Consider the following 13,659-nt stretch of genomic DNA (forward strand, 5'->3'; position numbering starts at 1 on the left):
CGTCAGTCAGCTGGAAAGCAGAGCGGTGACGTCACCGCTCTGCTTTCCGGCCGCTGTGCTCACACAGACAGTACAGGAGGAGTGCAGAGCACAGCGCCGGGGACAGACAGCGGAAGGTAAGTATGTACTGTTTGTTTTTTTTTACTTTTAGGATGGTAACCAGGGTAAACATCGGGTTACTAAGCGCGGCCCTGCGCTTAGTTACCCGATGTTTACCCTGGATACCGGCATCGTTGGTCGCTGGAGAGCGGTCTGTGTGACAGCTCTCCAGCGACCAAACAGCGACGCTGCAGCGATCCGGATTGTTGTCGGTATCGCTGCAGCGTCGCTTAATGTGAAGGGGCCTTAAGTTGTTAGAGAATAGAAGGATAAGGATGATAGAGGAGTTAGAGTTCTTATTCAATCTAGAAAATGGCCACCGGTTAAGGGTGAAATTGTTATAGCAAGCCTTTTAGAGAGAAAAAGGACATTTTTGGAAAAATAAACGAACAGTTATAACTTTGTTAGTGAGAAACTGCAGTAAATAAGAGAATTGTATCCAGGCTTTATAATGCCATAATGAGAAAACATGATTGGCCGACTTCTGCTCCAGCAAAAAATAAATGGGAGAAAGAAGTAACACCAATGAAAGTTATCTAGAATACCCAGACAAGTATGTCTGCTTTCTAAAAGCAAATAATTTGACAATTATTTAACGCTTGATGTATTGCAAAAGGTGGGTAACAAAAAGGACCCTGAGTTTCTGAAATGTCAGATTTTGTTGGGGGACACGTATTATATGTAAATGTTATGCTATAAAATGTAATTTTGTGGGTGTCAGGTTATTGAGACAAGGGAATAAGTATTTTAAATCAAAGTCCCCTTAGTCCCAATAATATGTGTATTGGGGGATAGAGAAGGGAATCAGTTCCTAACTTAACACAGAAAGTGACTTTAAAAAAATCATTCACACAAGATGTTCCTACCAAGAAGGAATGGAGTACAGATGTAAATAGCAATTTACAATATGAACATGTTCATTATTGTAATATAGAAAAGATAAAGATGTTGTTCACACATGCAGATTGTGGATTATAAGAAACTGTAATGAAAGACAAATTGAGTTTGGGAGTTAAGAAGAAGAGGAAATGTAGGATAATTTCTTGCTGAGGGAGTTTGCAATACTCTTGTCCACATAGCGAATATATAAATATATAACTGAACTATTCAGTGCAAATGGAATATTGCATTTGATTTGCTTTTTAGGTAACATATCTATTAGTAATTGCGTTTGAGTTTTAAATTACAATCTCTTTCTCGCTTACTTATTTGCCATTACTATGATTGTCTGTTATGTGTTTTCTTTTACTGTTTGTCAAAATAAATTGTTTTTCCCAGTATGTGGTTTTTTTTGATGGTCAATAAAATATGACTTAAGTCAAACATTTATTACCTTTTAAGTATGATTATGTCTTCTCCCTGTGTGAGATTTTTGATGTTCAAGAAGATGCCATTGGCGAATAAAAAAATGTCCCGCATTCTGAATATAAAAATGGCTTCTCCCATGTTTGAGTTCTCTGGTGTTTAACAAGACTTGACTCATTTGCCCAACATTTCCTGCATTTTGATCAATAATCCAGTGTGAGTACTCTGGTGAAAAACTATATGATTTCTGGTTAAAGTGTTCCATATTGAAAATGTGGAATTCTCTCCTGTGTGAAGTTTATGATGTTTAACAAGACTTGATTGAGCTGCAAAACATTTGCCACATTCTGAACACGAAAAAGGCTTCTCTACCCTATGTGAGTTTTCTGATGTCTCACAAGATTTGATTTCTGAACAAAGCATTTCCCACATGTTTCGCATGAAAATGGCTTCTCTCCTGTGTGAGTTCTCTGATGTGAAGCAAGATAATATTTACTTGTAAAAGATTTCCCACATTCTGAACATGAAAAAGGTTTCTTCCCTGTGTGAGTTTTCTGGTGAATAACAAGACTTGATTTACTTGTAAAAGATTTCCCACATTCTGAACATGAAAAAAGTTTCTTCCCTTTGTGAGTTGTCTGGTGAATAATAAGACTTGATTTACTTCTAAAAGATTTCCCACATTCTGAACATAAAAAAGGTTTCTCCCCTGTGTGAATTCTCTGATGTATAACTAAACCTGATCTCTGATTAAAACATTTCCCACATTCTGAACATGAAAAAGGTTTCTCCCCTGTGTGAATTCTCTGATGTGTAACTAAACCTGATCTATGATTAAAACATTTCCCACATTCTGAACATGAAAAAGGTTTCACCCCTGTGTGAGTACTCTGATGCATAACTAAACCTGATCTCTGATTGAAACATTTCCCACATTCTGAACATGAAAAAGGTTTCTCCCCTGTGTGACATTTCTGGTGAATAACAAGATTTGATTTATCTGCAAAACATTTCCCACATTCTGAGCATGAAAAGGGCTTCTCTCCTGTGTGAGTTCTCTGGTGTGTAATAAGATGTGCATTCCTTACAAAACATTTCCCACATTCTAAACATATAAAAGGTTTCTTCCCTGTGTGAATTCTCTGGTGTTTAACAAAGTATGATTTCGAGTTAAAATATTTCAAACACTCTGAACAAGAAAATCTTTTCACTTCTCTGTGAATTTTTTGATGTTTAACAAAAAAACCTTTATGGGAAAAACATTTTTCATTTTTTGAATTTGAAAATGGATTCTTTTTTGTAAGTGCAATTTGATTTTTAACGCCTCTTTTGGGGTTTTTATTTTTCTGAATAGTTTTTGAAGCATTAGGAGATAATTCTTGTTTAAAAGGATCAGATGATAGATCTTTGCTGTGAAGGGATGATGAAGTATCTGGAGTAATGGCATTCACTTCAGTTATATCTTGTGTGATATCAACGTCATCTGATTTAAAAACTGAAGATGTCTGATGTTCCTCTGACCTCCAGGTACAGTCATCTGCCAAGAATAAAACCAATTATTTAATACAATATCCTTAATTATATTTTTACATTTTTAGATAAAATATAAATTGAAATTTATGTAGAAAAATTGGTATACTAAGACAAAAACAGTTCACAATCTAACAGACCTCAGAGAACAATCCAGTAGACCATGAAATGCGACTATCTTTGCACAAACGACCTCCCTAATATTGGAATAAGAAGCCACCAAAAAATGATATGTGGGTCAAAATGATAGAAAAAAAAATTCTACTCATCCTTCATAAACAAGCCCCAACTCAGGTCCATCATCGTTCAATGGAAAACTAGAGCGTTTGCTCAATGATTCTTGAAAAGCAACAACCAATCTAGCAAATACCATTCTCCAAAGCCAAAATGTCCCCCTCGCTTCTGAGCCTTGCCATATGCCCAAACACTGTTAGTGTCCATATTTTTGGCATTGCTGTACTGAGAAGAACACACTTAAAATTTATGTTGTGCATGTCTCTATAAGCACGAGCTGGGCACTATGTATCAGGCACTAAAATGGATGGACAAAGAGCACTTGTACTTTCTATACTCTGTATAGAAATCCGGCGCCTGCGCTGTGTAGTACTGGCTGGTGCAGGCGCAGTCTGCAAGACTGGATGTTACGTCAGACGGCCAGAGCTCACTGCGCCTGCACCAGCCAGTACTAAACAGCGCAGGCGCCGGATTTCATGGGAAAATAGCGCGGAGGGGGCGGCGCCCGGCGCCCCTGAAGGTTTGAGTGACGGCAGTGTGGCATTTCAAGCAGGGGGTTAAGACCTGCCTCCCTGGCTAAAGACAGGTATTTTGGAGAAGTTATAAAACACTTTATTTTTGGAATAAATGCACCAAACACTAAAAGAGCATTACTGCTGCACAAGGTGGCTCTTTTAGTTTATAACGGCTGGAGGGGGTGACAGTGGCCCTTTAATGTCACCTTACAATAGCAAGGTGACATTAACCCCTTATTACCCCATATCCCACTGCTACAGGGGAGTGGGGAGAGGGGCTAAGTGCCGGAATTGGCGCATTTTGCAGATGCGCCATTTCTGGGGCGGCTGCGGACTGGTGTTTGTAGCGGGGGGGGGGGGGGCAATATCCATGGCCCCTCTCTAGGCTATGAATATCAGCCCTGTCTGCGTAGCCTTTCTGGCTATAAAATATAGGGGGGGGGGTCCCCATATTTTAATAGCCAGTAAAGGCTACGCAGACAGCTGCAGGCTGATATTCATAGCAGGCTACAAATATTGGCCCCCGGCCGTCAGCTTTCCTCCTCTGGCGCAGAAAATTGCGCGGGAGCCCATGCTATTTTTCTTTTTTTTTTTAACATAGTGTTCATTAACCCCTTTCTGCCAGCTGACGGAACAGTACGTCAACTGGCAGTATCCCCCGCTTTGAGGTGGGCTCCGGTGGTGAGCCCACTTCAAAGCCGCAACATGTCAGCTGTTTTCAATACAAAAAAAAACATTTACATGATCGCTAAATGGCATAGTGAGAAAAAAAAATCAAAAGCCAAAATTATGGTTTTTTGGTCGCCGCGACATTGCATTAAAATACAATAACGGGCGATCAAAAGAACGTATCTGCACAAAAGTGGTATAATTAAAAACGCCAGTTCGGCATGCAAAAAATTAGCCCTCACCCAACCCGATATCTCAGAAAATACAAACACTACAGGTATCAGAAAATGGCGCAATTATTTTATTTCTTTTTAGCAAAGTTTGGAATTTTTTTCACCACTTAGACACCAAACACGTCTAGGTTATTTTTTATCTATGAACTCGTAATGACCTGGAGAATCATAATGGCGGGTCAGTTTTATGCTGTGTGCACATGTTGCAGATTTGGGTGCAAAATTTTCTGCACAAAATCTGCATCTCCTTGCAGAAAACGCAGCTGCGTTTTTTCACTTTTTTATGCCTTTTTTTGTGCGGTTTTGATGCAGTTCTTGGTGCGGTTTTCGTTGCATTTTTTGTGTGGTTTTGATTCTGGTTTTTATGCAGTTTTTGGTGAAGTTTTGATGCAGTTTTGATGGGTTTTTGGTGCAGTTTTGATGCAGTTTTTGGTGTGGTTTTGATGCAGTTTTTGGTGCGGTTTTGATGCAGTTTTTGGTGCGATTGCCATGCGTTTTTGATGCAGTTTTTGGTGCAGTTTTGATGCAGTTTTTGCTGCGGTTTTGATGCGATTTTGTGCATTTTCGATGCAGTTTTTAGTGCGGTTTTCATGCAGTTTTGATGCATTTTTATGCCTTTTTGATGCAGTTTTTGGTGCGGTTTTGATGCTGTTTTTGGTGCATTTTTGTATGCGTTTTTGAAAGCTAAATAAAGATATATTATTGAACAAAAAAAGAAAGATTTGTGATGTCATTATTGTCCAACCTCCTCTTTTATATTTGTCCAACCCACACTCAATTACACACAGAGAGACGATAGATGAAATGGATAGACAGATCTATAGATGCATACATCTATCTATCTATAGATATATCTGGATAGATATATCTATTGATAGATGTATGGATAGTGTAGGGTGCGTGTCCACTGTCCGGATTAGGCTACTTTCACACTTCTGTCTTCTGGGCTCCGTCGCAATACGTCATTATGGGCAAAAAACGGATCCTGCAAATGTGCTTGCAGGACGCGTTTTTTGCCCATACACTTGTATTAGCGACGGATTGGCACACGTCGCATCCGTCGTGCAACAGATCCGTCGTGTTTTGGCGGACGCGACGCACAAAAAAAGTTTAATGTAACTATTTTTGTGCGACGTGTCCGCCATTTCTGACCACGCATGCGTGGCCGGAACTCCGCCCCCTCCTCCCCGCTCATCACAATTTGCAGTGGATGCGTTGTAAAACTGCATCCGTTGCCCACCTTGTGCTAAATTTAGCATAACGTCCGTCGGTACGTCGGGCCGACGGTTTGCGACGGCCCCGTATGGACGCAAGTGTGAAAGTAGCCTTACATCCGAATTAGCTGCAGATTGGATGCTGCGTATTTGTAGTCCCATCGGATGATGCCTGCACACACACTCCAAAAGACCCCCCGCACACACCCGAACAGCCCGTAGACCCCGCCTGCACACACATACACAGTCACCGCCCACACACTTCCCTCCTCCTGAACTGCCCCTGATGAAGGCTTTGCCGAAACGTGCGTCGGGGTGATGTGGTGACCACCGGCCTCCTCCTGTACCCCTCCATAGCTGCTACGGGCGATCTGGTGCATTTTTGATTTGGGCATGTCTCATTACTTTCTAAACACTTAGCCCATATTTCCATCCTAACTGTGGCCATTGGCAGGTGCATTCACTAATTTGGCTATGTATGGGGGTAATAGAATGATTTATACTTTGTGCAATTTTGCACATATACAAATGCAATATATGTATTAGTGGTAGCCGCGGTTCACCCATCCCGTTTGTGCAGTCTATATGCACTGTGGTTTCATCCACTGCTGCACCTTGTTTTAACAATTGTTTCTAATAAAGTTGTATATTTTTATATCATACTCCGGCCTCCATATTATCTTCTGTTATTCCGTTGTTTGTTTGATCACTGATGATTGGCCACTTACCAGTCCGATTAGTAGTGACAATTTGACTATTTAATGCTAAATGACATCTTGAAATATAATGTCACACAGATTTTTGTTGATTCTTGCTTCTCCTAAAAAATCAGAATAAGGATCTCATTTATCCTGCATTCTCCACTGAGCACTTACATTTTCTGTGTAAATCTCCAAATTCGCAATTTATACAAAATCCCCGACAGAACCACTCACTTATGAGGAAAATTGAGTCACTTTGCACTCCATCTGGTCTCTATTCCAGCAGTGTTCCATCATTTTAGTCTCTTTTTAGCACACAAGTGTAGTCGACCACAGTTGGAACAGATGCTAAAAACTCCAAAGTGTCTCCATCTGCCTTATTATGGTGGTTGGTTCTGTTGGGGGTTTTGCCTGAATAGCATTTTTGTGGGATTAAAGCGAACCTGTCATAAAGATTGTGGCGACTAACCTACAGACATTGTCAGGTTGGCGCCGTTATACCGATTAAAATTATACCTGGGTGATTAAATCCATCTTGTGGTTGATTAATATTTATTTGTAGTTTTCAGTTAATGAGATTCTCGTGCTCTGGGGCGGTCCTGTGGGAGGGTCTTTATGTGGTGCTGTGCTTAAATATTCATCTATATTGCTTATGACTGGTCACTGATAACTCAGTGACCTGCCCCCTATTTTACATACGAACTATAATACGGTTTGGAAAAAAAATCACATTCAGCAGGCAGGCGCCTGCATTGTAGCATGATCGCATCTATAATATCCATTTAATTATTTTATTTATTGATATAAAAATAAATTTCTGTAGAAAAAATAATAATTCTTTCTCAAAATGGCGCCGACGCAGACTTATCTATCGGATCGCCATTAGATGCTACTGCATAGGTGCCATTTTGCTTGAGGAAGAAAAAAAAATGTCTCCACCAAGATGGCGCCAATTGATTAAGATTTTTTTTTCTGAAGAAATTTATATCACTAAATAAAATAACTATATGAAAATTGGCCAGTCACTAAGGTAAAAATTTGCTCATTCACTAAGGGATTAAAAAAGGCATGTACACAGGGAATAAGACAAGTAAATTATGCAAATAAATTCAAATAAACTTATTGCCAGTTCACTTCTGCTGAAAAATATATTTTGCATATCTATTTCCTTCACCTATGTTAGCGCTGCTTTCTTTCAAAACTACCATCCTTTCATACATTCTGTTCACTCAATCCACATCAGTCCTTCTTTCTTCCCCTGTCCCACATACTGCTCACATGCCTTCTACATTCTTAAAATGCTGAAATCCATCCACTTCCACCATACAAAGAAGAAGACGCTCTCACAAATTGTCTGCTCATTATCTCTATTCTCCTAGTTGCAGGAGACATCTCCCATAACCCTGTTCATCCTAGTACTAATAAATGTAACTTGCTTTCCACTGCACACAGAAACCCCACTAATCTCATTAACATTTAACACAAGATTTCTCTGATTTCCTTTAACTGTGCCCTCTGGAAATCCCAGTCAGTTAACAAAAACCGTATATTCATTAATTCTCTCTTTCAAATTCGTTTGCTCATCTTTCTCACTGAAACCTGGATCTAGAAGCTACCTCTCTCTCATATGGTGGGCTACGTTTTGCTCACACCTCCAGACCTGAGAGTAGACAAGTTGGAGGTGTTGGTCTTATTCTTTCATGAAAGTTTTTAGATCATCCCCTCAGCACCTTTACTTATGCTCCTTTCTTTTGAGGTCAACAACAAACATTTCCACCCCTTGTCCCAGTGAGCCTCTAGCACAAGCTGCAAACTCATTTTTTCTAGTGGTTCTTTAAGGGTATGTATAGGACTATTTACTTCCCTTGACAATGCTGTTGGCGGCAGCGATACGCGTGGGGCCTTTACCTTACCCCTCCTCCTGCTTTGGATCTTAAGCCGACCTGGCTTTGATTATCCTCCAAGGAACCGGCATTATAGCTACTATTTTGACAGTCCATAGGCAATTATAGCCTCTTCAGACTTTCATGTGTCACGCCGGGTAATTTCCTGTCAGGTTGTATATTTGGGCCTATTTCCCAGATTTGCTATACAATTATTATCTTGGCATTTTTTTTTTCTGCACATTATTTCTATATGGGGTCCTACAACTGTGGGAATTGACCCCCATAAGTAACTAGGGGAACGAATCTGCATGTTGGGATTCATTGCATATTGCTGCATGTTTCCCATACTGTGCCATATACAACTGTTCAGGTACATAGTAACATAGTAACATAGTAACATAGTTAGTAAGGCCGAAAAAAGACATTTGTCCATCCAGTTCAGCCTATATTCCATCATAATAAATACCCAGATCTACGTCCTTCTACAGAACCTAATTGTATGATACAATATTGTTCTGCTCCAGGAAGACATCAAGGCCTCTCTTGAACCCCTCGACTGAGTTCGCCATCACCACCTCCTCAGGCAAGCAATTCCAGATTCTCACTGCCCTAACAGTAAAGAATCCTCTTCTATGTTGGTGGAAAAACCTTCTCTCCTCCAGACGCAAAGAATGCCCCCTTGTGCCCGTCACCTTCCTTGGTATAAACAGATCCTCAGCGAGATATTTGTATTGTCCCCTTATATACTTATACATGGTTATTAGATCGCCCCTCAGTCGTCTTTTTTCTAGACTAAATAATCCTAATTTCGCTAATCTATCTGGGTATTGTAGTTCTCCCATCCCCTTTATTAATTTTGTTGCCCTCCTTTGTACTCTCTCTAGTTCCATTATATCCTTCCTGAGCACCGGTGCCCAAAACTGGACACAGTACTCCATGTGCGGTCTAACTAGGGATTTGTACAGAGGCAGTATAATGCTCTCATCATGTGTATCCAGACCTCTTTTAATGCACCCCATGATCCTGTTTGCCTTGGCAGCTGCTGCCTGGCACTGGCTGCTCCAGGTAAGTTTATCATTAACTAGGATCCCCAAGTCCTTCTCCCTGTCAGATTTACCCAGTGGTTTCCCATTCAGTGTGTAATGGTGACATTGATTCCTTCTTCCCATGTGTATAACCTTACATTTATCATTGTTAAACCTCATCTGCCACCTTTCAGCCCAAGTTTCCAACCTATCCAGATCCATCTGTAGCAGAATACTATCTTCTCTTGTATTAACTGCTTTACATAGTTTTGTATCATCTGCAAATATCGATATTTTACTGTGTAAACCTTCTACCAGATCATTAATGAATATGTTGAAGAGAACAGGTCCCAATACTGACCCCTGCGGTACCCCACTGGTCACAGCGACCCAGTTAGAGACTATACCATTTATAACCACCCTCTGCTTTCTATCACTAAGCCAGTTACTAACCCATTTACACACATTTTCCCCCAGACCAAGCATTCTCATTTTGTGTACCAACCTCTTGTGCGGCACGGTATCAAACGCTTTGGAAAAATCGAGATATACCACGTCCAATGACTCACCGTGGTCCAGTCTATAGCTTACCTCTTCATAAAAACTGATTAGATTGGTTTGACAGGAGCGATTTCTCATAAACCCATGCTGATATGGAGTTAAACAGTTATTCTCATTGAGATAATCCAGAATAACATCCCTCAGAAACCCTTCAAATATTTTACCAACAATAGAGGTTAGACTTACTGGCCTATAATTTCCAGGTTCACTTTTAGAGCCCTTTTTGAATATTGGCACCACATTTGCTATGCGCCAATCCTGCGGAACAGACCCTGTCGCTATAGAGTACCTAAAAATAAGAAATAATGGTTTATCTATTACATTACTTAGTTCTCTTAGTACTCGTGGGTGTATGCCATCCGGACCCGGAGATTTATCTATTTTAATCTTATTTAGCCGGTTTCGCACCTCTTCTTGGGTTAGATTGGTGACCCTTAATATAGGGTTTTCATTGTTTCTTGGGATTTCACCTAGCATTTCATTTTCCACCGTGAATACCGTGGAGAAGAAGGTGTTTAATATGTTAGCTTTTTCCTCGTCATCTACAACCATTCTTTCCTCACTATTTTTTAAGGGGCCTACATTTTCAGTTTTTATTCTTTTACTATTGATATAGTTGAAGAACAGTTTGGGATTAGTTTTACTCTCCTTAGCAATGTGCTTCTCTGTTTCCTTTTTGGCAGCTTTAATTAGTTTTTTAGATAAAGTATTTTTCTCCCTATAGTTTTTTAGAGCTTCAATGGTGCCATCCTGCTTTAGTAGTGCAAATGCTTTCTTTTTACTGTTAATTGCCTGTCTTACTTCTTTGTTTAGCCACATTGGGTTTTTCCTATTTCTAGTCCTTTTATTCCCACAAGGTATAAACCGCTTACACTGCCTATTTAGGATGTTCTTAAACATTTCCCATTTATTATCTGTATTCTCATTTCTGAGGATATTGTCCCAGTCTACCAGATTAAGGGCATCTCTAAGCTGGTCAAACTTTGCCTTCCTAAAGTTCAGTGTTTTTGTGACTCCCTGACAAGTCCCCCTAGTGAAAGACAGGTGAAACTGTACAATATTGTGGTCGCTATTTCCTAGATGCCCGACCACCTGCAGATTTGTTATTCTGTCAGGTCTATTAGATAGTATTAGGTCTAAAAGTGCTGCTCCTCTGGTTGGATTCTGCACCAATTGTGAAAGATAATTTTTCTTGGTTATTAGCAGAAACCTGTTGCCTTTATGGGTTTCACAGGTTTCTGTTTCCCAGTTAATATCCGGGTAGTTAATCACTGATAATAATCATTTGGCTGTGCATCAATTTGATACTCTGCATTCGTGATCATATTGCAATCTTGATACAATATGGGCTGTCGTTAGCATATATTTTCTTTACGCACATGTGTTCAGTTCACAAGGTTGCATGGACCATGATCTTATATTGACATTTGTTTGTGTCCATAGCCAGTTCAATTATCCATATATTGTCTTATTTTCATGGCTTATATAGCCTGGAGGGGTGTTGGTCTATTGGTCATGTATGTATGCTTTTAAATGGTTTTATTATTGTTTTGTCTGTGGTGCAATAAAGGGTTTTTTTCTATTGTCTTATTACATTGTGGATGTGCATATCATTATTAGTCTAGTCTTTTTTCTTTTGTTTAGTTCATGGTTCACACATGCCATTGTGATAATAGTGCATCCTATATATTTTGATATTAATTTATTGACAAGTGAAATATGTTAAGGCAGAATTAGTTCCCTATAAAAACATTCAATTAATCGGCTTTCAGAAGAGAATAAATTCTGGGAATCAGATCTTAGATTTATCTTAAACAATGGGAAATAACTGTAAATTCTGCTAATGTTCTTCTCTATGTCACATAAAGTTCTTCTCTATGTCACATGAGAGAATGTTTAAATTTATGGTTGAAAGAAAAAAAAAGTTTTCCTATCATGTTAGCAAGTTGAAAAAAGATTGATGGTTCTCAGTGTGAAAAATAAAATAATAATCTTGTAGTTATGATACCTTCTAATGGCGAACAAAAATAAAATAAGTGATGCTACAAAGCAAGCTTTCAAGACTATTAAGGTCTCTTCATCATACACCAGAGCGAAAGAGAAGGAACTGCTATGTCCACGTGACTTCATGGGAAGTAGGACCACTGCCGCCAGAAAATTAAGAAAAAGGATTCAATAACTTTAAGAACTGGATAATTTTTGGAAATATCCTTTCCTATACATGGTTGCCAACAGGTTAGGCTAAAGAAATAATATTTATTATAATAAGTTTTATATTTTTGTGTTTATGTGTCTGTTATATTTGAGCATATAAAGAAAAAAATGAAGAGAAAAAAAGAGAAATTCTCTCTTGGCTCTCAGTTGAATGATGTCTCAGTTATAAAAGGGAAGTTTGACCAGAAAGATGGGACCTGGTCTTGTAGCAATCATGTGAGCACAAACAGCCAAACTCCCATCGCTTACTTTGTTTTTTGGACTTACTCAGTGGTCCTCCTCAGCCACACACAGACGGACAAACATAAAGGTACCTTCGCACATAACGATTTCGTTAACGATATCGTTGCTTTTTGTGACGTAGCAACGATATCGTTAACGAAATCGTTATGCGTGACAGTGGCCAACGATCAGGCCCCTGCTGAGAGATCGTTGGTCGTTGGGGAATGATCAGGACCTTTATTTGGTCGCTGATCACCCGCTGTCATCGCTGAATCGGCGTGTGTGACACCGATCCAGCGATGTGTTTACTGGTAACCAGGGTAAACATCGGGTTACTAAGCACAGGGCCGCGCTTAGTAACCCGATGTTTACCCTGGTTACCGTTGTAAAAGTTCAAAAAAAAAACAAACCAGTACATACTTACATTCCGGTGTCTGTCCCCCGGCGTCAGCTTCCCTGCACTGTGTCAGCGCCGGCCGGCCGTAAAGCAGAGCACAGCGGTGACGTCCCTGCGCTTAGTAACCCGATGTTTACCCTGGTTACCCGGGGACTTCGGCATCGTTGGTCGCTGGAGAGCTGTCTGTGTGACAGCTCTCCAGCGACCACACAACGACCTAAACAGCTGCAGCGATCAGCATCGTTGTCTATATCGCTGCAGTGTCGCTAAATGTGACGGTACCTTTAGACCTGATCTTCACCCATCTCTGCTCCCTATCTAACTTCACAACCCCCTCTCCCTCTATCTGACCACCATCTACTCACTTTCCCATCCCTGTCCTGCTCACCTGTCACCCATGTCGAGCAAATAGCGCACCCCCGCAGAAACCTTGCACATCTAGACACCCACAGACTCTCTCTGACTCTAGTCTACCACTGGTGTCCATATCCTCACTCCACGGCACACACAGTGCCACTGCTTTCTACAATGCCACGCTCGCATCAGCTATTGATGCGGTCACCACTCTCGTGCATGGCAGAGTGCGACAAATCAAGAGACAACCCGGGCACAATAACCTCACTAAAAAGCTTCGGCAAGCGTCTAGGGTTGCAGAGCGGCATTGGAGGAAAACACATTCGTAAGATGATTTCACTGCATAAAAACAAGCAACACTCGCTTTCAAATCTGCCCTCACCCTCACAACCCTGATATCTTCCTTATCGTACAACCCCAGACAGTTATTCACACATTAACTTCCTCCTCCGCCCACCTCTGCCCCCTCCGACCTCCCTCATTTTTGCTGAGGACTTTAC

The 13,659-nt window shown here is 40.4% G+C and overlaps 1 protein-coding gene across 1 annotated transcript in view; it reads right to left on the minus strand.

Annotated features, from left to right (window-relative positions):
• Window positions 1–222: 222 nt before the first annotated feature.
• Window positions 223–13,659, minus strand: part of LOC138663884 (oocyte zinc finger protein XlCOF22-like) — a 56,856-nt gene continuing 43,419 nt past the window's right edge. The window contains exon 7 of the mRNA XM_069750253.1: window positions 223–2,941. Coding sequence (XP_069606354.1) covers window positions 1,773–2,941 — 1,169 coding nt within the window. The 3' untranslated portion in view covers window positions 223–1,772. The remainder of the gene's footprint in view (window positions 2,942–13,659) is intronic.

The sequence above is a fragment of the Ranitomeya imitator genome, chromosome 2, assembly GCF_032444005.1.
Source record: "Ranitomeya imitator isolate aRanImi1 chromosome 2, aRanImi1.pri, whole genome shotgun sequence".
NCBI classification, from domain to species: domain Eukaryota; kingdom Metazoa; phylum Chordata; class Amphibia; order Anura; family Dendrobatidae; genus Ranitomeya; species Ranitomeya imitator.